The sequence below is a fragment of the Onychostoma macrolepis genome, chromosome 04 (genome assembly GCF_012432095.1).
Source record: "Onychostoma macrolepis isolate SWU-2019 chromosome 04, ASM1243209v1, whole genome shotgun sequence".
Lineage (NCBI taxonomy): Eukaryota > Metazoa > Chordata > Actinopteri > Cypriniformes > Cyprinidae > Onychostoma > Onychostoma macrolepis.
The window spans coordinates 11,770,961-11,798,240 of record NC_081158.1 but is presented as its reverse complement, the minus strand read 5'-3'; the positions used below and the strand labels follow the sequence as shown (position 1 = coordinate 11,798,240).

At 37.8% G+C, this 27,280-nt stretch overlaps 3 protein-coding genes across 6 annotated transcripts; 1 reads left to right on the top strand and 2 right to left on the bottom strand.

The window, feature by feature from the left end:
* Window positions 1–2,595: 2,595 nt before the first annotated feature.
* LOC131539443 (uncharacterized) lies at window positions 2,596–5,642 on the top strand. Its single transcript, XM_058774059.1, has 7 exons — window positions 2,596–3,077; window positions 3,241–3,286; window positions 3,576–3,667; window positions 3,932–4,041; window positions 4,169–4,272; window positions 4,821–4,993; window positions 5,387–5,642. Exons 1-4 carry the CDS (start codon window positions 2,596–2,598, stop codon window positions 3,966–3,968), a joined length of 657 nt encoding a protein of 218 aa, XP_058630042.1. The 3' UTR covers window positions 3,969–4,041; window positions 4,169–4,272; window positions 4,821–4,993; window positions 5,387–5,642.
* A 102-nt stretch (window positions 5,643–5,744) lies between these two features.
* On the bottom strand, window positions 5,745–24,044 carry LOC131539376 (G2/M phase-specific E3 ubiquitin-protein ligase-like). 4 transcript variants are annotated; one of them, XM_058773934.1, is made up of 17 exons: window positions 23,857–24,044; window positions 20,975–21,069; window positions 10,335–10,386; window positions 10,166–10,238; window positions 9,466–9,679; window positions 9,164–9,239; window positions 8,743–9,008; window positions 8,481–8,522; window positions 8,327–8,365; window positions 8,085–8,158; window positions 7,841–7,897; window positions 7,542–7,741; window positions 7,377–7,440; window positions 7,108–7,267; window positions 6,895–7,001; window positions 6,423–6,567; window positions 5,745–6,195 (listed from the first exon to the last, which is right to left on the bottom strand). In XM_058773934.1, the coding sequence occupies exons 5-17, from the start codon at window positions 9,529–9,531 to the stop codon at window positions 5,800–5,802; spliced, it is 1,692 nt and encodes a 563-aa protein (XP_058629917.1). In that variant the 5' UTR covers window positions 9,532–9,679; window positions 10,166–10,238; window positions 10,335–10,386; window positions 20,975–21,069; window positions 23,857–24,044; the 3' UTR covers window positions 5,745–5,799. The 4 variants fall into 4 exon arrangements, with proteins under 4 accessions (XP_058629917.1, XP_058629916.1, XP_058629918.1 ...); XM_058773933.1 differs by having other exon boundaries at window positions 10,166–10,386; XM_058773935.1 differs by having other exon boundaries at window positions 9,466–10,238.
* LOC131538492 (gastrula zinc finger protein XlCGF8.2DB-like) lies at window positions 20,102–21,058 on the bottom strand. The gene has a single exon (XM_058772365.1). It carries the CDS (start codon window positions 21,056–21,058, stop codon window positions 20,102–20,104), a length of 957 nt encoding a protein of 318 aa, XP_058628348.1.
* Window positions 24,045–27,280: the final 3,236 nt, after the last annotated feature.

The window sequence follows — 27,280 nt, the reverse complement described above, 5'->3', positions numbered from 1 at the left end:
AGTTGATTAGCATGTCACCATATTCTAATTTGTTGAGATAGTGAATTGGTGGGTTTTTGTTAAATGTGAGTCAAAATCATCACAATTAAAAGAACCAAAGACTTAAACTACTTCAGTCTGTGTGCATTGAATTTATTTAATACGAGTTTCACAATTTGAGTTGAACTACTGAAATAAATTTAATTTTCCACGACATTCTAATTTTTCGAGATGCACCTGTATGTTTAGTCATTAGTAGTCTCAGCCTCAGACGTCACGCCCATGGAACGTTGGCTGAACATCTGATGCATATGGCACACTTTTCTGGAAACACTTCAGGAATGTCGAAGTCGTCATCTGACTGGTTTAATTAAACCGGAATTAAAGACATTTAATAATTTTACCTCAAAACTCAATTTCAGGTAGCAGTGTTTAAAATAAATTAGGCATTTACACTAAGTGCAAATAGCATATTTTTTTTGCGATAGATGCTATTTACATTAAGTGCAAATAGCAATGGATTCTATTTACACCAAGTGAAAATAGTGTAAATAGCATATCTTTAAAAAATACTGCTAAGTGCAAATAGCTATATTCTATTTACACTGTTAAAATAGCAAGATTTTCTGCTATTTATACTACTTATTGCAAATAGTGGCAATTATCTGGACCTCAGTATTGTAGTACATTATAAAACAGTAAGCAATAATATCGTATTGCGTGTAAATTATAGTTTTAATTCAAATTATTAACTGGATGCCACCTTTGGGACAATAAAACACTCCCCACACCTACCCTAACCCTACCCAATACTCTTATTTTCAACTTTTTGTTCCTTCATTTTTACTTAAAATAAATGCCTTTCTGATGCAATATGAGATTTGAAAAGAGAGGGAAAAAAGTTGTTGTGTGGCCACCATTATTTTCCAGCACTGCCTTAACCCTCCTGGGCATGGAGTTCACCAGAGCTTCACAGGTTGCCACTGGAGTCCTCTTCCACTCCTCCATGACGACATCACGGAGCTGGTGGATATTAGAGACCTTGCGTTCCTCCACCTTCCGTTTGAGGATGCCCCGCAGATGCTCAATAGGGTTCAGGTCTGGAGACATGCTTGGCCAGTCCATCACCTTTACCCTCAGCTTCTTTAGCAAGGCAGTGGTTGTCTTGGAGGTGTGTTTGGGGTCGCTATCATGTTGGAAAACTGCCCAGCGGCCCAGTCTCTGCTTCAGTATGTCACAGTACATGTTGGCATTCATGGTTTCCTCAATGAACTGTAGCTCCCCAGTGCCGCCGGCACTCATGCAGCCCCAGACCATGACACTCCCACCACCATGCTTGACTGTAGGCAAGACACAGTTGTCTTTGTACTCCTCACCTGGTTGCCGCCACACACACTTGACACCATCTGAACCAAATAAGTTTATCTTGGTCTCATCAGACCACACGACATGCTTCTATGGACATGTCCATAGTCTGCTTGTCTTCAGCAAACTGTTTGCGGGCTTTCTTGTGCATCATCTTTAGAAGAGGCTTCCTTCTGGGATGACAGTCATGCAGACCAATTTGATGCAGTGTGCGGCGTATGTATGGCGTTATTTTTTTAGTCAAAAGTTATGAGCGTGTAAGACATGTTCACGAGCACATTATGTTATTTCACACGCGCAAAAATGAACCTTCAGCTGGCATGATAAAAGTACTCGCGCACAAATTCAACAACCGAGAGGTGTACAGGTAGCTGCGCGCGAGCGCCTGGCATACTCTCATAGGTTAACTCTGCTTGTACAGTGGAATCCTGCTTGCGCGCAGCGGGCTTCTGCTCGCAGAGTGCTGTTTTGCTCGCGCAGTGGATTTCTGCTCGCTCAGCTGATTTCTGCTCCCTCGAGTCTACATGACTTTTGACAATTTGGGGGCGGAACCAAGGGAGGGCACTGACTCTCTTATGATTGGTCAACTTTCATTGTAATCACACCCACAGGGACATCCTTGTACCTTGATTGACAGCTCTCATTACAGGAAGCACGGAGTTGGGTTAAGTTACCACCGAAGAAGAGTGGGAATGAATTAGAATGAGTTTTCTAATATACATAAAATGTCTCTGCACGTATAAAATGCTGCGCAGATCATAGTTAAATCACTGCACAGTGGACGGAATGGCGGCGACACCTGAAGATGTAGGCGTAAGTGATATTGATATATGATGGGGGCTGTGTGTTTGACAATGTAGCAATTTAATCTGAAATTTGTTTGGAACATGTAAGTAGCTGACAAAAGCTAATCAACCTTAACTAGCAAGTTTTAGGCTAGCGAGCTAGCAAACTCAGCAGGGGCTAACGTTAGGTGTCTCTCAGCAAACTAGCGTTTTAGTCAGTGCTGCATGTGTAAAACAAAACGTAAAGTATGGCCAGTGGTTCCCAAACTTTTCATGGCAAGTGTTTTAGTTGAACTAGTGACCATGTATGTTACTATAACATACAGCGCTTTCAAGAACGCCTCTTGACTTGGACTTCTTACAGTTTGCATGTCGGCAGGAGCTGTACCTCTGGGAAGCACTGTCAAGGCATGTAAATGTCCCCCCAGATATTGTACAGGCCTTAAGAGATTTCCTCCATCTGGTCATGGACCACATTGAAAATGCTGAAGTTACCAGCAGTACTGTTGAAACTGTAGCTGGAGAGATGGGGCGTCCCAGGTACAACTTAGAGAAGGAGAGACTTGTTGAGCTTTTGGAGATAAATCTGTCTGTGGACTGCATCGCAAAGTTACTGTGTGTTTCAGCCAGTACAGTCAACAGACGGATGAGGGAGTTTGGTCTCTCTGCCAGACAGAACTACAGCAATGCTACTGAGCAGGAGCTTGATAATGCAGTCCAACGCATCAAAAATGAAATGCCCACAGCAGGCTATCGGATGGTCAAAGGGAGGCTAAAGTCCATGGGAATCCACGTCCAGTGGAGGAGAGTTACTGCATCAATGCATCGAGTGGACTCGCTTGGGATTCTTTCTAGACTGACTGGATTGGGCTGCATTGTGCGAAGAACTTACTCTGTCAGGGGGCCCCTTTCACTGTGGCATGTCGACACTAACCACAAACTTATCAGGTCAGTACTGTACAGTACAGATTATTCATTATTTATTTATTTTGTTAAATATAATGATGCAGACACTGATAGATCTCAAAGCATATGTATGTTGCCATGACATTTCTACAATAAAAATCCAGGTTGAAACTGGTAATGTAGGTCTTTATTTTGTTCCCATCAGGTACAACATTGTACTTTTTGGTGCAGTGGACGGCTACTCCAGGAAGGTAAGATTTCATTTCATTGGGTCTTTTCATGTGTTGGCCTTCTGTGTAAGCAAATTTGTTATGATGTACACCAAATAATTACATGTTGCATTCAGATGGCTGAAATACTACCCTGTTGACGTGGGAGAAAAAGTTATTATATAGGGTGCCGCATGGTAGTAAGAGTCATTAAGGTGTGTTAAAATATCAGATTGCCTGAGGCATGAAGGGACCAGAGTGTAATCCAATTGTACATGTAAGATATTGACAAATAGTAAATGTACATTTATGAAAATGTCTCATAACACAGGTGATGTGCTTGAATGCAGCAACAAACAATCGTGCATCAACCGCATTCACTGCCTTCAAAAAAGCTACTGAGAGGCATGGAATACCCTCAAGGTGAGTTTTTACAGGCTTCAAGGTACAGACACAAACATGATGGATGTTATATTTTAAGAAAGAATTTACTGTAAACTCAGGGTTCTCAAGGATTATAATTTTAAATGTTTCCTCACAACACTCTACTTCCTTATACTCTCCCAGTCATAGCCTTACCCCTCCACGCTGAACACGTTTATTCTGACACAATGTAGCACTTTATTTCTGTGTATTGTACATCACTGACAGATTTTAACACACTGGTCATCTGTGTGTGCACTTCAGGGTGAGAGGTGATCAGGGGTGGAGAATGTTGAAATAGCCCGATATATGTTCACTGTCCGTGGAACTGATCGAGGAAGCTTCATGTCAGGAAAAAGCGTCCATAATCAAAGGTTTTTCTTTTTTGTATTTTGGATGCTTTTACCAAGCTAATAAAGAGGTCTATTGTGTGTAAAAGCATAACATACTAACATTTTATCATGTCCTTGATTGTTAAAATAATAATTTCTAAATCCGTAGGATTGAACGTTTGTGGCGGGATGTCATAACATGTGTGATATCAAAATATTACAACGCACTCCACAGCCTAGAGATGGATCACCTTCTTGATGTGTCCTCCAGAGGTAAGGGTTTGTCTCATCATATTGTGCTATTTATCATCTACTTTCTGTAAATTGTTGTACGTCTTGGTCAGTTAAATGTTTCCTGTGTCTGTGTTCTATTATTATTTGATTTGTGCATGGTTTGTAAGGTTTGTTGTTGTCCTTCATCTTCTGTTGTTGATTTTATTTAATCCTAGTACCCATTCCATACAGGAGGTCTTTGTCCCCTGCCAGGCCGTTATTGTAAATAAGTAACTGTTCTTAAAAACTTGCCTGGTATAATAATAATCATGACTTGAGGTGGAAAACAAGGAAGGCGCAGGCGTCCTTATAATTGGTCAATTTCAACACAATTGGATTGGTTAACAGATGTCTGGAGCACTTTAATAAACATTAATGGCTAGTCATATATCATTGTAAATCATTGTGGAATTTTAGAAATGGTTAAATACTGGGGGAAAAAACATAAATCAATGAGATGTATTTACGAAAGGCATTTCAATGATTAATGTTATGTTTTCAAAGCTCACCTGTGAAAAGTAACATACTCCTACCCTGTCCCTTTATAGAAGATCTTTTGACAGTCCACCTGACATTCCTTCCTAAACTGAAGGCAGACCTGGAGGCTTTTGTGGAAGGTTGGAACAACCACCCACTGAGAACAGAAGGGAATAAAACTCCTGAGCAGATTTGGCACTCAGGAATGATGCTTCGACCGATTGACCAGCCAGAGAATCTTGAGGTTCTTTTTTTTCCCTTTTAAAACAACTAAGTTGCTACAGTAAATTTTATATCCAAAATAAGCTGTTAATGTAACCTTGAAATGGCCCACCAGGCTCTAAGCAGTGTAACACATCTTCAGCTGGTGAAACAATCACAATTGATGCAAATGTTGGTAATACAGTTCATATGCACTCAGTAACCTCTTCATTAGGTACACTTGTACTGTTTAACACCAATACGAATATTTAAGCACCTGATCAAATCAATTTGTTGCATAGTTATACAAACCCTAAATGTTTATCTTCAGCTAATGTTGAAAAGCCAAACAATTGGGATGAACAGATTACATTAGATGCTGTAAACATGGGATGACTAATGATAGCGGTATTTTTCTGTCTTGTTCGACTGTCAGGATATTGACGAGCCGGACATGGACTGGGATGTTGCAGCTGACTATGGAGAAGATGTGGATGGTGTGATAGTAGTCCCTGAATTTGAGTGTCCACTGAATGAACAGCAGCTAGTAGAGCTTCAGGTGCTGATTGAAGAAAATGGAGACACTGACACTAGAGACCTTTACCTCCTATGTCATGAATATGTGCTTCAGGCTTTGTCAGGTGTTTAATGTTTGTTTTTGTGATCAGAAAGTGATATAAATAAAATATACAACAACCACAGTTAAATCTTTAGATTTATTCTTTTTAACAATAGAACAACTTTGTTGTACACTTGTTTGTTCACAGTAGAAAATAGAAACAAAGCACAAAAAGGGTAACAAAGTTACCAAGTAACTAAAACAAGTAACAAGGACCTTAAAATGCTACTTTAGTGTCCGCTGAACTCGTAACCACCACAGATTGCCTCGGTTAGGTTGTTTTCAAACTCTTGGGAGGTGGCTAAGTGGCGTGTAGGAAATGTAATGGCAACAGCACAAGCATTGACAATGGGGTAACAAAGGCTATGTGCCCCATAGCGGGAGTCGCAGTCATGATCAAAATTAACAGTTATCTTGAATGCCTCTCTCTTGGATTCGATCAGTGGAACATGTGCCTGACCTGTGACCCACTGAATGAAGCTCCGGACTGACAGGCGCTTCCCCCCACCATTTGTTCCGTGCACAGCTGCCACGTGACTTTGACCTTCCATCTCTCGCTGCCGTCTCATAGACCCTTCCTCACTGAAATCAGGAGATAGCGCAAGCAGAAGGAAGTCTACATTCACCTAAAATAAGGAAGCAAATCAAATGCTTAAACACGGTAAAACAGTAAGGATTGCAGATTTAAATTAAAGATTCATTTTATGTTTTGGCCTGTAGCGTTTAGCTCTTTGAACACACATTTGAAGGCAGCTTAAAGTAAAAATGCAGAATATGCCATAAGAGCAAGTCATCAGTGTCTCTAACAGTGGCTGTTCTAATAAAATAATTGTTCATTCACAAAGTTACTGACTTCCTGTAAGTGGCCGGGGACAAAGAGCTGCTGGCACATCTGGGTGTGCTGTGCTAACACCTCATCTAATCCGTAGAGCCTCAATCCCTCACGCAGCTGGTTCAAGATCGGGATCAGCCTCACCAGTGCATGCAAAGCGATGGCACTAATAAACAGTAAGAAAATAAGGTAACACTTTATTTTATGGTGTCCTTGTTACATGTGTTACATGTACTTACTGTAGTAATAACAGTAAATGACGCATAATTACATGCAACTAACCCTCAACCAAATCCTAATCCTACCCTATTCCTATAGTAAGTACATGTAGTTACTTAATATTACTCTGTACTTAAATGTATAATTACACTGTAACAAGGACACCTTAAAATAAAGTGTAACCGAAAATAATACTGTATTGATTCAGAGTTAAATTGTTAACACTAAAGCATTTGGTGACAAATATTTATGTGTTATGTTTATGTTAACTTACTCTGTGATGGCCTTTTTTTGGTCAACATTTATTGGCCCAGTGTAGCCACATGCCACAATCGCATCTGATAAGTCTATCAGCCTTTCTCCACCTTCTGCATTTTCCACCTGAAAGTAGAGACACAACCTTGATATTTGCAAAAAGAGACAAACATTGTCTGATAACTTTATATGTCTGACTTGAAAAAATGTATGCATTACACTGTTTAAATACCTCTGTCATCAGATTTTTAATATCCTGATCAGTGACTTCAAGTACACCAACATCCTTGTCCATCTCCCCATGGCACAAGAAATGGTAGCACCATCTTGTAAGGAAGTTTGGTGCAGGACCCCCCTGCACCAAACTTGTGGCAAAAATCTCCCCACAAGTCCTTTTGTGACAAAGACAAAAGCTATTTTGAACAAAATGGCAGTGGACTTTTACTACCTAATTAAACAATACAAAGTCATATATTTTATATGACAGACTGTGGCACATACTTGAAACTGTTGTCCTGGTAGTCACAGATACTGTATTTAGGGTTTTTGCCCCTTTCCCCATCTCCTTCAAAAAATGTATTAGATATGTATAAGATATTATTCACATTGATAATCTCTTAAATGTGCTTTTCATCATGTGTGTTGACCTTGGTGGGGCACACATACCGGTAAGGAACTCTTTACGAAGAGCGTCTATTCCATTTTCTCCAATGAAGGAGACACTGAGGAGATTCTTTGGGGAGGCCTGTTTTTGTCTGGCCCACTGTTTCAGCCCCCTTTGAAACAGGTCCTCTCTTGTCACATTGATGTTGAATGACCGGGATGTGTCAACTTTCTTTTCAAGTGACATCAGGATGTCTGATACGCTACACAACAATATCAAAACAATATTGTTGAGAATTCAGTGCTACAGACCAAGGCAAGCATCATTATCCAATCCCATTAAAAATTATTCTACAGCATACCTGCCGAAGTGCTCATTGGTGTCCTCACTAATATCTGCATCTCCCTCATTTGTGTTGCTGAAAAGATCAACAATAACAAAAAATTCCATAAACAGGTAACCTTAATCCATCATCTGTCCAAATTCTTTAATAAAAGGGGGGACGATGAGGGGACTCTACAGTGGGATTGAGCATTTTAAGCAAGTGGATACAAAATGCATCAAACTTTGTAAGATACTAAGAAGAAACTTAGAAAAGCTTTTACCTCTCCCCGCAGACACTTGCATGCACATAGATGTCGTCTTTTGTAAATAGTTGACTGCACAATGGACAAGCAACCTATGAAAATAAAAAATAACAGTGTTAAATATCCATTAAAAATGCAGATGTACTCTTTCAGAGGTCAGATGTAAACATGCTCTTTGATGAGAACAGATCATGTAAAACATTTCACTGGTTAATTCTTAAAACCTAAATCTTAAGAAGAAACAGAAGCAATTTGCTCACCTTACTCTCCAAATGTGATGGCTGCACATCACCAGATGCCTGTAAAACATTTCTGGGTCATTCACATCAAATATATTTGAAATAAAATCATAAATGTATGGCTCAATAATATGAAATGCTATGTATGATCTCTTCATTTGTATTGATAGCTTACCACTTCGTCATCCAAGTTGATAATGTCATCATCACAGTGGGTCTATAAAATTAAATATCAAGACTTGATGACTTACAAAAAAACAATAGCTATAAACAACAGTGCCAGAAGCAATTTTGGGTTAAGCTGACAGGGACACTGCTAACATGGTCCCACCATCCAATAGTTGCTGTGAAATTTAAGAAATGACACAATGACCAACCTGTATATCAAATAAGGAGAAAGAACATCAATGTTATAGTTTCAAATCAGCAAGCCATACCTCAACCTTGACTTTAGACTGGATACATGTATTGACATGGAGACCGAGGAGCTGCAGAGGCACATACTCCTGGCATGACACACACTGGGCTTTCGGCATGGCCTGGAACTCCAGAGCTGTGAAGGGTAGGGGAGAAATGTCCAGTGTGTTCTGGATGGGCATAATGTAGAGACAGCCCTTGCCTCCCCAGCTCTTTACAAGGCTGGCCCCTGTGTATCCTTCCTCTTCAGGTGTCAACAAGTTGAGTTTCCGTTGACCTGATCCTCCTGTTTAAGTTCAAATATTAAACAAATATTTATTTTCTGCCTCTTGTTGGAAGGATCATACTTTTCAAACATGACAACTTTATAACAAACAAAAAGATTCAATAAATTTCCTTTGCTTGGAGAAAAAAAGTCAACTTCAATCTCTTGCTTTTTACCCATGGCTTTGTGCAGCATCCAGGCACCCTCCAGTTCTGACATCTTTGGATACGTCTCAGAAAGAATGTGTGTAATCTATGAATTTAAAGTGTGTGAGTAAGATTAGCAAATATTTATCAAATCAATGAGCTCAAGACAAATCTGTTCATTAGAGTTATTGGCAGCATTCCAAAAATAAATTATATGGTTTTGGTGGCTAAGATTGGGGCTACTGTTTTCACTGGATATGCTGTTTTAGTATAGGTTAATAATATTTTGTGCAAATTTCAGTTCTTACTTCATTAAGTGTCATACCACATACCTCATTATGGCAAGCATCCTCTGGAACATTTACAGTCCTTCTTCCTAACCCAGCTTGTAAAAGCATTAGCTCATCAGAAGGTTTGGGGGTTCTCTCTGTTGGGCTGTCCAGAAGAAAGAATTGGATTGGCGTTGTTTTGGTGCCTGACCTTTTTTTAGACAATCGCGAAGGAGGCCTACACTTCTGCTTATCTTTAAATAGTCCAGGGAAACACCTGTAGAAAGAGGAGTAGATGAAATTCAAATTAATTTGAATCAGCAGTCAAATAACTGTGTGAGGAACTGAAGAGGGCTGTTGTTGAAACAGCTGAGATGCATCCTTTGAACAACATCCAAACCTGGCCATATTCTTTTGAACTTTTGCACCGCATTGTGCTCTTGTGGTTCCTGGGATGTGTCCTGCCTGGATACCCTGGCTGAGCTTGACTGTGCATTGTACTGTCCCTGAACTTCATTGTTCATTCAACATAATTAATTCACTGACATCATGTAACTTCTGTTGTGTTATAGGCTAAATGAATAGGTGAGCTGTATGATGATGACAGCAACACTTCCATGACGAATGCAATAAGTTGTTCCACAAACAGTATTTATATATTGTTATATGTATACAGGGAAAGCAACATAATGTAATCAAAACCACACATGTTGTCTAGAGATGGCAACGCAACCTAGTAAAGATAGTTACTCATGATACATACTGTTTGGTGTTGGATTATTCAATGTAGCACTCAGCCTGGCCACCAAATTGAGGGCCATATTGCGCAAATCGTCCTAGAGGAATGGGGAGAAATAAAGAAATGTAACTGAAACAAACACCACCACAAATGAACTACTTTAACGTAATAAACATTTTAGAAAATAGTTCACCTCCTCTTTTGCGTCCGCCATTTTTTCTTACATCTATAAACGGCAAGATGAGCTGGATCCACACAAAAATACAATAAGGGACAATGTGAACATGTGGCTTAGTTACCCAACATTCAAAACAGTATTTTACTGCATTGGATGTTAGTCTGCAAAATCAAATGCATTAAATCAGCGTCAATAAGAATAGCACTTTTACATGTGAAAACAATTATGTTATGATTCAGTTAGCCTAACGTTAGTTGTCTAAGATGCAGTTTTTAAAGATTAAAAGTTTTAAAATGAGTGTCGGGCGATCAGCATCACAAAGTGTTGGCTAAGGCGTTAGCTACAGAACGAATAGGCTAGCTAGTTACGTTACTTGTTGCTCAAAAATATGTAACGTTAATGTTAACTTACTTAACAAAACGTAGGCTTCATCGTTCGCAAATCATTCTAATTCATTCCCACTCTTCTTCGGTGGTAACTTAACCCAACTCCGTGCTTCCTGTAATGAGAGCTGTCAATCAAGGTACAAGGATGTCCCTGTGGGTGTGATTACGATGAAAGTTGACCAATCATAAGAGAGTCAGTGCCCTCCCTTGGTTCCGCCCCCAAATTGTCAAAAGTCATGTAGACTCGAGGGAGCAGAAATCAGCTGAGCGAGCAGAAATCCACTGCGCCAGCAAAACAGCACTCCGCGAGCAGAAGCCCGCTGCGCGCAAGCAGGATTCCACTGTACAAGCAGAGTTAACCTATGAGAGTATGCCAGGCGCTCGCGCGCAGCTACCTGTACACCTCTCGGTTGTTGAATTTGTGCGCGAGTACTTTTATCATGCCAGCTGAAGGTTCATTTTTGCACGTGTGAAATAACATAATGTGCTCGTGAACATGTCTTACACGCTCATAACTTTTGACAAAAAAATAACGCCATACGTATGGTCTGAGCACTGACAGGCTGACCCCCCACCCCTTCAACCTCTGCAGCAATGCTGGCAGCACTCACACGTCTATTTCCAAAACACAACCTCTGGATATAACATTGAGTACATGGACTCAAATTCTTTGGTCGACCATGGTGAGGCCTGTTCTGAGTGGAACCTATCCTTTTAAACACCAAATTTAACACACCTGCTCCCCATTCACACCTGAGACCTTGTAACACTAATGAGTCACATGACACCGGGGAGAGAAAATGGGCCCAATTTGGACATTTTCACTTAGGGGTGTACTCACTTTTGTGGCCAGCGGTTTAGACATTAATGGCTGTGTTGAGTTATTTTGAGGGGACAGCAAATTTACACTGTTATACAAGCTGTACACTCACTACTTTACATTGTAGCAAAGTGTCATTTCTTCAGTGTTGTCACATGAAAAGATATAATAAAATATTTTTTAAAATGTGAGGGATGTACTCACTTCTGTGAGATACTGTATGCGAAATTCAACTCATCTGAAGTCATTATTATATAATTTAGGTCAAATGACAGGTACAAAATAAGTTTTACTTAAAATTAAGGCAGCAGCTCAAACTTAAATTTCTAAGTGTAAGTATAGGTGGTGTCGGGGCAATTTTAACTGACTCTCATCAGCATAAGAGACAAACTCACTCTTAGTTAATAAAAGGTTTTATTCTTTGCAAAGAAGGTCAACAGTCATACAGACACAGGTTTCTGCAGAGTGCGACAAAAGGGGAGGGCAGTCATCTGCCTTTATACCCTCTTCAAGGCACTCAAGGTCAAAAGATCACATGTTGAGACAGCTGTACTTTTCCACCAAATGGGAGAAGGAAAGAAACACTCTGGTTTATTAAACCCTCAGCCCCTGTTTCTCATGGTTTTAGGGCCTAAATGACCCTTCAGGTCATAAACAGCAAAAGGCCCCAAACCCATTCCTTTCTCGCACAGCCAGACCTAAAAAAGGTTTACATGTTCTCATAAACATGGAAAATAAGCATAAAAATGAATTTTCTTCAACAGTGGAAACCATTCCCGTCTCCCATTTATAAGAATCACAAGCTGTGACAGGTCATAACATTTATAAAGATTATTTAAAGGTTTTATTAACAGAGAGGTGACTCTTGAGGGACCAGCACTTTAAATCAAGTCAGAAAACAAAAATGCGGCGAGTGAGTCATGGTGTAAGCTGCTAACAATGAGCTAAAGGGACGCTTCAGGAAGATGGACTCCCAAAACTACTGTCATTCTTTATACAAGTGGAGTTCCCTCAAGAGTCAACCTGCCACAGGCTCATCTCATAGCCTAAAGTTTTTTTTTCAGCAGTCATTGAATCTGTTTGGGCCGTCACAGTGACATCACATTGAATGTTGAATGTGATGATTTTTGGGGAACCAAGTTTTCGGGGCTCCACAGAAAGTACATGCTTCTGTCATCTCAGGCCTCAATGATCTCATTATAATGGTTATCTATGTGGCAGAGAGAACGTTCTTCCTTTGTTATAATGCAATATTGTGCCAATGTTTATTGAGAACATAATCTGTTACTTCAACAACATCCTCGAAATGATGCAGTTAAAATGTTATAGCTTTGTTAACACATCACATTATGAGAATGTTATATAAAAACATTCATTCATCTCAGATCGCAATGATATCCTTACAACGTTTTCCTAATGTTGATGAGAGAATGTTCTTCATTAGTTATTAAGAAATATTATGCTAACATTTTATTAAGAATGTTATATAATTTACCTATAAATAACATCCTCAAAACATTCTTAAAATGATGTAGTTAAAATGTTAAAGCTTTGTTAACACATCACATTATTAAAACGTTTTACAAAAAACATTCTGGTGTGTCAGACATCAATGATATCCTTATAATGGTTTTATAATGTGGGTGAGATTATGTTCTTCGTTTGTTATCATGAAACATTGTGCCAATGTTTTATTAAGTATATTGTACAATGTTCCTTAAAAACTTTCTAAAACATCCATAAAATGTTTCAGTAAAAAAAAAGTGATATCTTTGTTTATACTTAACATTATAGAAATTATATTTAAAATAAAAATATCCTTAAAACATTCTTTAAACATTTCATTCAAATGTTTGATTGCAACCATTAACCAAACTTGTACAGAATGTTAACCAAAGTTCAGGGAACGTTCCCTGCTTGGTTGTCCAAAAGCTATCAATGTAGATAGAAATGCACAAATAATTATTGGTGTTGTTAACACTAAAGTTGTTAATGTTATTTTCACCTGAAGTCATGAATCTATCTTAGTCTATTAAAAACGCAAGATTACTTAAGAAAGACTATTAAAAGGACAAGTAAAATCCACTAAATAAAAGTACCCATGCAGATTGAACCATGTGTCTTTGTCTTCAATCATCAAAATAGTCTTGTCAACTCAATAGCCTAATCATTTTTCTTTAAATACACTTTATTTACTGCCTCCGTATGATTAATTAGCTGCTTTTTTTAATTGAAAAACACATTTTCAGGATTCCATTTTTTTTTGTTGACACAATTAACTTTATGTATAAAATAACTTCTTAACACCAGACACATCCTACACAAAGCTGTTTTACTGAAAAGCATATAAATGTCAGAGATCCTTTTTTACTCATTTAAATTTAATCATTTAGCAGACGCTTTTATCCAAAGCGATGTAACAAAGCATCACATTGTGAGGACATTTTATAAAAAACATTTGGTCATCTGCTTTGTCAATTATGCTCTTATAATATTTTCATAATGTGGCTCAGAAAATGTTCTTCATTTGTTATTATGCAATATTATGCCAACATTTTATTAAGAGTATTGTGTAATCTGTTACCTAAACAACATCCTCAAAACATCCTAAAATGATGCAGTTAACCCCTTCAGACCTGGCGTCCATTGGAATGGACATTACATATTTCTGGGTCTAAACCAATAAAAAATCTCTGATTTCATTGTTTGGATAATGCTTATTACTGATTGGTTCCTGATTATCCAATCACAATGGAGAAATTACTTTTGACTTGATCTGAGAGAGCTTCAGACATCAGACAAGACAAGCATGGCTCTGAAGCTCAAGAGAGGAGGAGTAAGTGCCTTTTTCATAAAAAATGTTAATTTATGTTCATGCTAGCCTAATACATTTTCTATCAGCATAATTTTAACAATTTCAAGTGTTAATATTTCAAGTTATTTTGAAAATATTTCATTAAGTTATAGGATTTTTTCAAAGTTTAATGTCCATCCCAATGGACATCAGGAGTCAAGAGATATTAGCCAGTTAGTTCATGCAAAGAAACAAAATACCTATAAGCATTTCATAGCTAAGCTATGACTTCACAATTGATTTATTTTATAGTCAAGAAAGTGGACCCTGAGAATGATTACACATCCTTTTGAGCTAGCTGTGGTCAACAGTTGGTTAGAGTACAGGCTGGGTTTTCTGCTCAGCAGAAAAAAATCAGGTCTGAAGGGGTTAAACATTTTCTATCTTTGTTAATACGTCACATTGCAAGAACATTTTATAAAAATATTCCATCACCTCTGGTCTCAATGACGTTCTTATAACGTATTCCCAATGTGTCTGAGAGAATGTTATTTGTTATCTTGAAACATTGTGGCAATGTTTTATTGAGCACATTATATAATATACTACCTCAACAATATCCTTAAAACATCCTCAAAATGTTGCAGGTCAAATGTTCCAGCTTTGTTATTACTTCACATTTCAAGAACGGTTTATAAAAAACATTACACAATCTCAGGCCTCAGTGATGTTCTTATAACGTTCTCCTGATATGGCTGAGAGAATTGTAGGATCAGAACGAGTCAGACAAATTTAAGATTCAATCAAAACATGAGGAGCAGAAATTCCAGAAGAGGCCCCAAGAAAACAGGACAACGTCATAAATCAGATTCCTAGCTCCAACCTCTGAAGGAACTGTGGTGGTTCCCGCTTTTTCTATGAAGAATCACTCTTGAAGTCTTGGGGTTTTGATGCCAGAAGAGGGACTTTATTATCATCAGAGACAATAAAGCCGAGAAGACCCTGCAGTGAATTCTATCAAATCTGTGTCCGTCCAGCCTTTTTATACAGATTTTCTCTAGGCGTGTTCAATACATTTCATACATTGGCATTTTACCTTTTTTGGCTGTGTCTCCAGCTAGCTGGGAACATTGTCCAATACAAGTCTGAGCAGGACACAAAAAACAAACAAAACATTTAAACTCCTAAAATAACTAATTGGAGTAGTTTGATGCAACTCATCAGGTTTAATTTAACATTGTCCAATGTTAAGAGAGGACAAAATAAATAGAAAAATGTAAACTTCAACATGGAGAAGTCTGATGTAACTCATAAGGTCCAATATAAGACTGAAGAGGAAAAAAGAAATAGAAACATTTAAACTACTGAAAGAACAGAACGGAGTTGTTTGATCACTGTTATATCCACAGGCGTTGCGGATAAAAAAATGCTTCTGATTATTTGCGGGTGGATAAAATAAATCATAAGTGATGCAAATATTAACTACATTGTTTTAAAATAAATTTTTTCATCAGGCAGACATTTCATTTGAGCGTGATCAGCTCTGGTGCCCGTGGAGCCGTACGAGCCGCAGACGCATGCAGTGATGCGCAGATCAGCTGTAACGTCACTGAATCTGCTGTTAAAAATGAACCATTCATTCATCATATCATCATGCAAAACATACACGACAAATAGAGAATTTCAGTGTTTCTCAAAAGGTCATAACATTTTCACACCGGCGATGACATGACTGCGGCACCAAATCTTTTATGTCCTCATGCGTTGACGTTATCAAATTGCGATTGGTTCGTGAGATCAACCAAATGTAGTGAGTACCGATCGAGTCATAAAATGTGATTATTGGCCGATACCGATCTCCAGTCGATCGATTGGAGCATCCCTAAGTTTCATCCCAATTGCAGAGTTTAAATCACAACATATAATCATTGCAGTTACATGTTCACGGTCTGTTTGATTACATGTAATCTGTAACTAACTGCATGATTCTTACTGAACAACATTTCTGCCATAGTCACCACTAATGACCTACGTCTAAATAAAATGTTGAAACGTAATATTTTCTATAAAGCTGATTTGCAACGATTGGTATCATGAAAAGTGCTATACAAATAAACTTGAATTGAATGTAAATATTAACACAGCAGTCGTCATTTACTCCTGGTATCTGAGCTGTTGAAAACATAGTGGCTTGATTGTTTTAGAAGGGAATGTGCCCCCAATCTACCTAAATGTGTCTATGCTCGCGCAAATCATTTGTGATCCAGCTTCACCAACAGAAGAAATTAAGAAAACAGAAAAAGTTTTTATGAATCTTTGCAAATCGCCTGTCCTAATAATGTGCTAGTTAGTGAGTTTGGCGGCTAAAGTTTACAGTCTCATGAGAGTGGATTGTCGCCCCATTGAAGCGAGAGGCGGGGTGAACACAGCTCATTAGCATTTAAAGAAACATGCACCGAAATGGCTCGCTGTGACCAGAGCTGTTTTTGACAGGGTAAAAATGGGGTTGTTTTACACTACAATTGAGAAATTTTAACCAAAGCATGTTATAGACTTCTTATTAAGACCCTAAATAACTTAAGACCCATATCAACTTGTGGACAAATCGGCATCCGATGACCCCTTTATCATGCGAGTCTCAAGGTATCCTATACGCGCAAAAGACTTTCCACACTAAGAGCAGGTTCAGATCAGTTCATCTTTATTCATTTCCCAAAGGCAATTTAGTTGCAGCACACAAGCATTTCACAAAACACAATACAAAAAAAAAAAAAAAAATCAATCTATTTCCTTCCTAAAAGTTCTTACCTTAAGTTTAAAAACTTAACAGATGAGGGGATAAATGAATATCTAAACCAATTTGTTTTACTAATAGGGTTCTATAACGAATGCCAAAAGGGAGAAGGACAAACTCATGATACATAGAATCGAGAATCATCAAACAAAATGCTCTGGGCTTTACCTAAAACCTGTCTATTGGCGCTTTTCCACTGCATGGTATGGCACAGTACAGTTCAGTACGGCTCACTTTTGGGAGGTTTTCCACTGGGTATAGTACCTGGTACTTTTTTAGTACCACCTTGGCTGAGGTTCCAAGGAGCCGTACCGTTACCAAAACCTGACGTGTAAACCCTGCTGATCACTGATTGGCCAGAGAGAATCATAACTATCGTACTTGCATCAGACACCAGACCCGCTAGATTTAAATCAGCACAGCCAGCGAAGGATCGAATGTAACTTTTGTTTGAACGAATGCACCTTTTTTTTTTTTAAACAACCAAACTATGTCTATTGATGAAGTCCAGACATTCCTCTCGTGGATGGGTGAGGAGTGGATCCAGCGAGTGCTTGATGGGGCGACGCAGAATGAAAGTTTTTGTTGTGAGTTTGTTTGTGTCGCATTTACGGTGATGTCACGGCAGTAGAGGCGGCGCAACCAAAATCACATACAGGTGCTGGTCATATAATTAGAATATCATCAAAAAGTTGATTTATTTATCTAATTCCATTCAAAAAGTTAAACTTGTATATTATATTCATTCATTACACAGACAGTTATATTTCAAATGTTTATTTCTTTTAATTTTGATGATTAGAGCTTACAGCTCATGAAAGTCAAAAATCAGTATCTCAAAATATTAGAATATTTACATTTGAGTTTGAATAAATGACCATCCCTACAGTATAAATTCTGGGTATCTCTTGTTCTTTGAAACCACAATAATGGGGAAGACTGCTGACTTGGCAATGATCCAGAAGACGAACATTGACACCCTCCACAAAGAGGGTAAGTCACAGAAGGTCATTACTGAAAGGTGTGGCTGTTTACAGAGTGCTGTATCAAAGCATATTAAATGCAAAGTTGACTGGAAGGAAGAATTTGGGTAGGAAAAGGTGCACAAGCAACAGGGATGACCGCAAGCTTGAGAATACAGTCAAGCAAAGCCGATTCAAACACTTGGGAGAGCTTCACAAGGAGAGAACTGAAGCTGGAGTCAGTGCATCGAGAGTCACCACGCTCAGACGCCTTCAGGAAAAGGGCTACCAAGCCACTTCTGAACCAGAGACAATGTCAGAAGCATCTTAACTGGGCTGTGGAGAAAAAGAACTGGACTGTTGCTCAGTGGTCCAAAGTCCTCTTTTCAGATGAAAGTAAATTACATTTCATTTGGAAATCAAGGTCCCTGAGTCTGAAGGAAGAGTGGAGAGGCACAGAATCCATGTTGCTTGAAGTCCAGTGTGAAGTTTCCACAGTCAGTGATGATTTGGGCTGCCATGTCATCTGCTGGTGTTGGTCCACTGTGTTTTCTGATGTCCACAGTCAACGCAGCCATCTACCAGGAAATTTTAGAGCACTTCATGCTTCCTTCTGTTGACAAGCTTTATGGAGATGCTGATTTCATTTTCCAGCAGGACTTGGCACCTGCCCACACTGCCAAAGGTACCAAAAGCTGGTTCAATGACCATAGTGTTACTGTGCTTGATTGGCCAGCAAACTCGCCTGACCTTGTCAAGAGGAAGATGAGAGACACCAGACCCAACAATGCAGATGAGCTGAAGGCCACTATCAGAGCAACCTGGGCTCTCATAACACCTGAGCAGTGCCACAGACTGATCGACTCCATGCCACGCCGCATTGCTGCAGTAATTCAGGCAAAAGGAGCCCCAACTAAGTACTGAGTGCTGTACATGCTCATACTTTTCAGTTGGCCAAGATTTCTAAAAATCCTTTCTTTGTATTGGTCTTAAGTAATATTCTAATATTTTGAGATACTGATTTTTGACTTTCATGAGCTGTAAGCTCTAATCATCAAAATTAAAAGAAATAAACATTTGAAATATATCAGTCTGTGTGTAATGAATGAATATAATAAACAAGTTTCACTTTTTTGAATGGAATTAGTGAAATAAATAAACTTTTTGATGATATTCTAATTATATGACCAGCACCTGTATGTATAATCCCGCCCACTCTAAAGCGGTACTAAAGTGGAAACACAAACAGAGCTGTAACGAGGCGTGCCGTACCTCGCAGTGGAAAAGCGCCATGTGATATAACTGGGCCATAGTAATCTGCTTCCTCCGTTATTTTAATTCCCTTGATTACAATTCTCTTGAGACAATTCTTGTTCTTCACATTTAGAGAATTAAACAAGCACAACAGTGAAAAAGATAACAGTGATTCAATATAAGATCTGTAGAACATGCACATCAATGTTTTGTCCACATTAAATGACCTTAGTTTCCGCAAGCAATACAATCTTTGCTGCCCTCTCTTACACAAAACCTCAGTATTGGGAGAAAAGGACAATTTGTTATCCAAAACAGTACCCAAATACTTGTACTGTTCAACACTCTCAATACCTACTCCATTAATGCTTGTTTGCTTATACTGAATAGATTTCCTCCTAGAGTTAAAATCAATAGTCATCTCCTTGGTTTTAGAAACATTAAGTTTTAAGAAAGCATTCTGACACCACGTAATAAAATCATCAACCATAGGACCCTGCATGGAGTCCTCCTAACTCATTAAGCTAACAATTACAGAATCATCAGCAAATGTTATAATATGCTTATTTCTGTAACTACTCTTACAGTTATTTGTGTACAAGATAAATAATAAAGGAGAGAGGACACATCCTTGAGGTGACCCAGTAGATGACACCCGTTTACTTTAACTCTTTAAGGTGAAAGGCTTTTATGAAGAGTGAGTTACCAAATGAACCTTGCGGTGTCATTTCTGTGTAAAAGTCTTTTCAAACTGAGAGCAGCTGAAAAGCTTTTACCCAGTATGAATTAACATGTGCCTCTTAAGGTTTGATTTATGTGCAAAACTCTTTCCACACTGAGAGCAGGAGAAAGGATTTTCTGAAGTGTGAATTACCAAATGAATCTTAAGTTGTCCTTTGTGTTTGAAACTCTTTGCACATTGAGAGCAGCTGAAAGGTTTTTCTGAAGTGTGAGTTACCAAATGAATCTTAAGTTGTCCTTTCTGTGTACAAGTCTTTCCACACTGAGAGCAGCTGAAAGGCTTTTTTCCAGTATGAATTAACATGTGCCTCTTAAGGTTTGATTTGTGTGCAAAACTCTTTCCACACTGAGAGCAGCTGTAAGACTTTATCCCAGTATGAATTAACATGTGATCCCTCAGGATTCCTTTACAAATGAAACTCTTTCCACACTGAGCACAGGTGAAAGGCTTTTTCCCAGTATGAATTAACATGTGAGACTTAAGGTATCCTTTACTTGTGAAACTCTTTGCACACTGAGAGCAGCTGTAAGGCTTTATTCCAGTATGAATTAACATGTGCTTCTCAAGGCAAACTTTATATGTAAAGCTCTTTCCACACTCAGAGCAGCTGAAAGACTTTATCCCAGTATGAATTAACATGTGCCTCTTAAGGTTTGATTTATGTGTAAAACAATTACCACACTGAGAGCAGCTGAAAGGCTTTTCTGAAGTGTGAGTTACCAAATGATTTTGAAGTTGTCCTTTCTGTGTAAAACTCTTTCCACACTCAGAGCAGCTGAAAGACTTTATCCCAGCATGAATTAACATGTGATCCTTAAGATTTTTGTTACATGTGAAAGACCTTCCGCACTGAGAGCAGCTGAAAGGCCTTTTGACTTCAGTTTTTTTAATGCTGCAACTCACTGATTTTTCTCCATTGACATTATGATCTTTCTGATCCTGATATTTCTCCTCCACCTCATTCAGATCTTGTCTTTCTTCTTTCATTTTCATCAGGCCTGAAATGAAAACATTATAAAGATGAAAATCAATTGGTACGTTTGAAAAATAAAAGGATAAAATATTTGTGTACAAACGAAAACAGTCTAAAAACACTGCATTATGCTGCCAGGCCTGTAGATGGCGATGTCATTTTGTAAAGAAACACTACACATTGACAGCTCCAGCAAACAGGGTTTGTTCTTTGATCGCTTTCTGTAATTTAACCATTTAAATAACAGATTATATTCATGCTATTAGGAGAAACAATGTTTAGATTGGTCACTGGCTTGATTTACACACACACGAAACATTGAACACTTCTGAGACAAATAAAACCTGACTGAACTTGAATAATTGCACATCAGAAGTCACTGATTACTGATCAGACATTAGAATAAACAAGTTTACTTCCATGTTGTGACAATGCTGTCAGGTATATGTAACCCTGGAGCATAAAACCAGTCATAAGGGTAATTTTTTTTCTTTCTTAAATTGTGATGTATGCATAATGTAGCTTTCCATTGGTGTATGGATTGTTAGGATCGGACAATATTTGACCGAGATACAGCTATTTGGAATCTGGAGTCTGAGGGTGCAAAAAAATCTAAATATTGAGAAAATCACCTTTAACCTTTAAACGAATACCTCGGATCTTTAGCGACCCGGTACATTATTCTCCACCCTCTCCCTCCTTCTTTTTTTTAAGTTAGACAACAACTTTCTTAGTATTCCTCAATCTATTCATTATAAACAATAGAACAAGAAAAAAAAAAAAAAAAACGGTAAAATATAAAAGAATGCCTGTCTTCTGATTCATTTTTTGTAAAAAGTGTATAGGGTCGCTAGAGACCCGAGGTGTGTAAATGTGTAGGGTAAACGTACCTATTAAGCACACTTCCATTTTTGAGATCAGATTTTAAAAAAAGAAAAAATTATTTATTATCCTACTTGATGTCTTAACCGATTGATATGTTTGTTACTATATACCTCCTGTAATTTCAAGTCAATCAGATCATTGTACACTGAGATATGAGTATCCGTGTGTTCACACTGTCTGGCGGCCATTTTGAAAGCGGTCTAAAAACTTTCACCAAAAGAGGAGCCACTTAAATGTGCGTTTTATAGATGTTTAAGGCTTTATTTTGGGTAAGTTTCACTACTTTTTGTAAAATTAAGAGATTAATGTTCAGACTTTTGCATATTATAACCTGGAACTTGGATGTGGGAAATAATTACATTAGATCCAATAGATAGTTTTAGCAACTTAACGCAGATGCTACAGAATATAGTTAGCTGACTAGCTGTATAAGATTGTGTGCTACGCTAACATATTACTTCACAGGCATTACTGGCTTGTACTTTTCTAGGGCCCTATGAAATCTTTTCATTTTTCGTTGTATTTTTTCCCAAATTCTGTTTTTTCCTTATACATTTTTCTGAATTCCGTTTTTTTCCATTTTAATGGTCAAATAAAATTTTATTAATCAAAAAGCATGCCTAATTAATTAAAATCATGAGACTTATACAATTTAACATTAATTTATTAAAAGTGTAACAAAAATGACATGTTTAGGGCCGTATGAAATGTTTTATTTTTTTCTTGCTCGGATCGGAATTGGCTGATACTCAGAATTTTCTGGATTGGATCGGATCGGAAAAAAATGGTATCGTTGCATCCCTAGCATGGATACGTATTGTACGTTTATTTACGATTTGATTTGAACGGAAACAGCGTATCAATGCGTTACTGATGACAGAGAATAGCGTACGCACTTTGCGTCCTTCGGATGCTCTCCAAAATGGCGCTACGCTGACACAGAGAGGACGAACGAAGGTTTTACGGGTTTGGAACAACATGGGGGTAAGTGGGTGGAGTAATCCTTTAAATAAACGAATATTCGTTTTTTTATGAGCCCAAATATTCGAATGCAAAGATTTTGGAAAATGCCCATCCCTAGCTGAATGTACTGTGGAAGTGCACTCCGACGATGATAGCGATGGTAAAATCTGCTCAAATTTAACCCTTTTCAGTTTCAAAAGGTAATGAAATATGCTTTATTTTATTCTTCTGCAATTATCAAATATCAAGAGAGTTCTGAGCTATTGCAGCAGTTAGAGATCCATCCGTGCTGGATATATAGGTCTGGGTCACTAAAGACATGTAATAATGATTGGCGAAACATTCATGCATTTAAGGGTTAAAGTTGTCCAAATGAAGTTCTTAGCACAGCATATTACTAATCAAAAATTAAGCTGGATCTTTACTTAATATCCTAATGATTTTTGGCATAAAATACAAATTGATCATTTTGATCCATACAATGTTTTTTTTGGCTATTGCTACAAATATAGGCTACCTGTGCTACTTATGACTGCTTTTGTGCTCCAGTGTCACATATCTTACAGTAAAAGTCCGATTGCAAAGCCTGCTGCAAAACTGTTACTGACTTGCTGTGAAATGTAATGAACAAGCAAATAATGCTCTACTGAGACATTCACATGATTTAAAATAACCACCGTCCTATAGCGATTTTACTTCAAATGTGACTTCTACTAGCGTTAAAAACAAATTCAGTCTCACACACGCGGAGTTCAACACAGTTTTATATTTCCAAAAAGCAAAAATAAAGTCTAATTAAAGTAATAATTAAATATCATCAGTGTCAGTTCAGTCACATTTCCATAAGAACTTTGAAACATGGATTTAAGACATTTTAATGATAGTTAAGGTCTTTTTTTTACATAAAGGATCTATGGATGTAACACAAACAGTCATTAAAGACGAATGAAGAATAAACACCAACCTCCTTGTTCCTCCTGTTTTATTCTCCATGTTTCTGGTTCCTCGTGTTTTATTCTGCAGGTTTCTGGTTCCTCGTGTTTTATTCTGCAGGTTTCTGGTTCCTCGTGTTTTATTCTCCATGTTTCTGGTTCCTCATGTTTTATTCTGCAGGGTTCTGGTTCCTCTTGTTTTATTCTGCAGGGTTCTGGTTCAATCATGTTCTCCTCACTCTCCTCTTTAACAAACACCATCTTCACAGCAGATCTCAGTTCAGCTGATACTCCTCCAGATATTCCTGCTTCAACACTTAGTCACGACTGTGAGGATGAGAATATTACAGTTATTACTGACCTGATTCAAAAACTGTATTTTGATATCTACAGAAACAACATTTCTAACCGTTTGTATTAAAACAGCATCACAACAAAACAACAGGAGCGCGGTGAAACTGAACTTCTTCCTCTGAGGTTTAATGGTGTTTGACAAACAAACGAATGTGTTTTAGCGCCACCCGCTGGACTGGAGTGAAGCGGCGAGAGGAAGGAATTATACAGGGAAATAGAGTAGGGGTAACTACAAAAAATAACTGCAGTAAAACGGCAGTACAAAATAGTATAACTGCAGTACAGTGAAATACAACTGGAGATTTGCAGTATAATGAAGTACAGATACAATAAAACTGCAGTTCAGTGCAGGGGCGGACTGGGACAAAATTTCAGGCCGGGAAATCTCACACTCATCCAGGCCATCCCATACACCCACAACAAATTCTGAAACATGGACAACCCTATTAGCCTATATGTATGACCATCACATAAAAAGGTCTTTAGTCAGGGCTGTGGAAATTGTATGGGTCAAAATTATCAATTTGTCTTTTATGCCCAAAATCATTAGGATATTAAGTAAAGATCCTGTTTAAGATATTTTAATTAAATACCCAAGATTTAACAAACCTATAATTCATACAAATATATTAAAACAAATTTTCTAAAGTGCCTAAATGCCTACATTAGTACACTGAAAATCCTAATACTGAACAGTGAACACACTATTGTATTTTTGGGCTGACTGATATTTTTGTGTTGCTGTTTGCTCTAGCTCCCTCCCTTTCTATACAATAATAAATTTAGCAGGAAGATATTCACATGGATTTAATGTAACTTTCCAATCGATAATGATGTCCTTTAGCACAGTATTCTGACTGATGATAATAATAATCGGGTGCTACTGACAGTCTAATTGGTGCTAGCAGATTAATACTACAGTAGTGTATTACAGATGAAACTGACCTGCACTTGAAGCCCTGAACAGGTTTGTAATTTCGCTACATTTAACTGTTTCTCCTTCCTCGAGTGATCAACTCTGTTCAAAACCGTTTGACGGAGGCAAGGAACAAACGTTAAGTGCGGCGCTGCCAGTCAAGACTAACTGATTTATGATTTATTATCGATTTAGGGTCAAATCAGCCGCCAGGCCACCAGGAAACGTCCCAGTGCTCTCAATGGCCAATCCGCGCCTGTCTGTACTTTATGCTGTTATGCATTTCAGTCTGTTCCTTTTTGTTATTGTTAAAGGGATAGCTAACTGATAGTTCACTGAAAAATGAAAATGATATAATTTACTCACCCTCATGATTTGATGTGTGTTTACCAAACTACATTGAACTGTAACAAGCTGTGCACAAGCAGAAGCAATTTCACCATTTTTCTTAAAAAAAAAAAAAACATTCTTGAGAGTCCAAAAGCATTCACTGCGCTATGAAGCCTATTAGAATACAGTTAGAATGCCCTTATAACTCCAGCAATGAAACAAAAAATACCCATGTATCAGTTTTTACATTTTTATATTCACTGCACAAGCAATGTACTTTTCTGTATATCAGCACATGTGCGTGAGGCCGCGAGCACAAATGTGACCCTGGACAACAAAACCAGTCTTAAGTGTCAATTTTTCGAAATTGAGATTAATACATCATCTGAAAGCCGGAAATAAGCTTTCCGTTGATGTATGGTTTGTTAGGATCCGATCATATTTGGTCGAGATACAACTATTTGAAAATCTGGAATCTGAGGGTGCAAATAAATCAAAATATTGAGAAAATCGCCTTTAAAGTTGTCCAAATGAAGTTCTTAGCAATGCATATTACGAATCAAAAATGAAGTTTTGATACATTTACGGTAAGAAATTTACAAAATATCTTCATGGAACATGATCTTTACTTAATACCTGAGAAAAATCAATAATTTTGACCCATACAATGTATTTTTGGCTATTGCTACAAATATACCCCAGCGACTTAAGACTGGTTTTGTGGTCCAGGGTCACAAATGTGCTATTAGTTTTATATAGCAGTGCATAGCGACACGGTGTTTCATTCCATGAATCAATCAGTTTTTGAACAAATATATATAGGTTACAGCTTTTATATCTGTACTTTATGCTTTATGTTTTTATTTATTACTTTATTAGTAATTAATTGGTTATTCTTTATTAATTGGTCATAGTTTGCAAGTAGTTTTCAATGCGGATATTTTTATTTAGGAATTACTGAATACATAAAAAGGAACTACTTTTGTCCTAAATTTGCTATTACTTACTGCTTCGTTAATCGTGCTTCCATATTGGTTAATAGCATTAAGTTCAGTGTTTATGTAATACTACCTATTACTTCCTGTATAGTTATTTAACAACGGACCACTATTCTAAAGTGTTACAAGAATCTCCTTTCTTTTCTTTTTTTTCCTTTTGCTTGATTACTTCTAGTTTTTTAATACTTGAGTAAAATTTTAATTTGTACTTTTTTTTACATTTACTCAAGTACGTTTTTGGCCAGATACTTGTACTTTTAATTTAGTAAACATAGTGTCTGTACTTTCACTTTATTTATTTTTTGAGTACTTTTTACATCTGTCTGTGCTTCTCACTCAAAGTTTTATTTCCTGTCTTAAGGCCACTTGTGTCAGTAGTACTGTGAGTGCACAAAGTACTCTTTTCTCGTTAGTAAATGGACTAAAAGCAATTTGGTAAAAAAGCAAAGTATGTAAGCAGTGGGTAAATTTACATGAACACACATCAATACAACACATACATAGTGTTCACTGCATACTTTATTACTACTGAGCTTGTTACAGTGAAGGTTTGTCTAAAAGCATCTTTACAATTTCTGAGTGGAACAGATTGATTTCTGATTTAATTCATAGTGTAGGTGTAATGCAGAATTCCTTTTTTCAGAGAACAAGGCACACTGAAATGTCCGTTTTGCACATATGTGGTGCATGTGCCCAGGAGATCATCAGATGTCCGGTCTTTGTCCCACACCTCCAGCTTCAGGTTGTCATTGATTGTGCAGATTGGGAAATTGAACTCTGCAATCCACATAGGATTACGGTTACTCTGTTGAAAATCTGTCATCCCCCCATAAGAAGAGCCGCACCACACCTTGACGT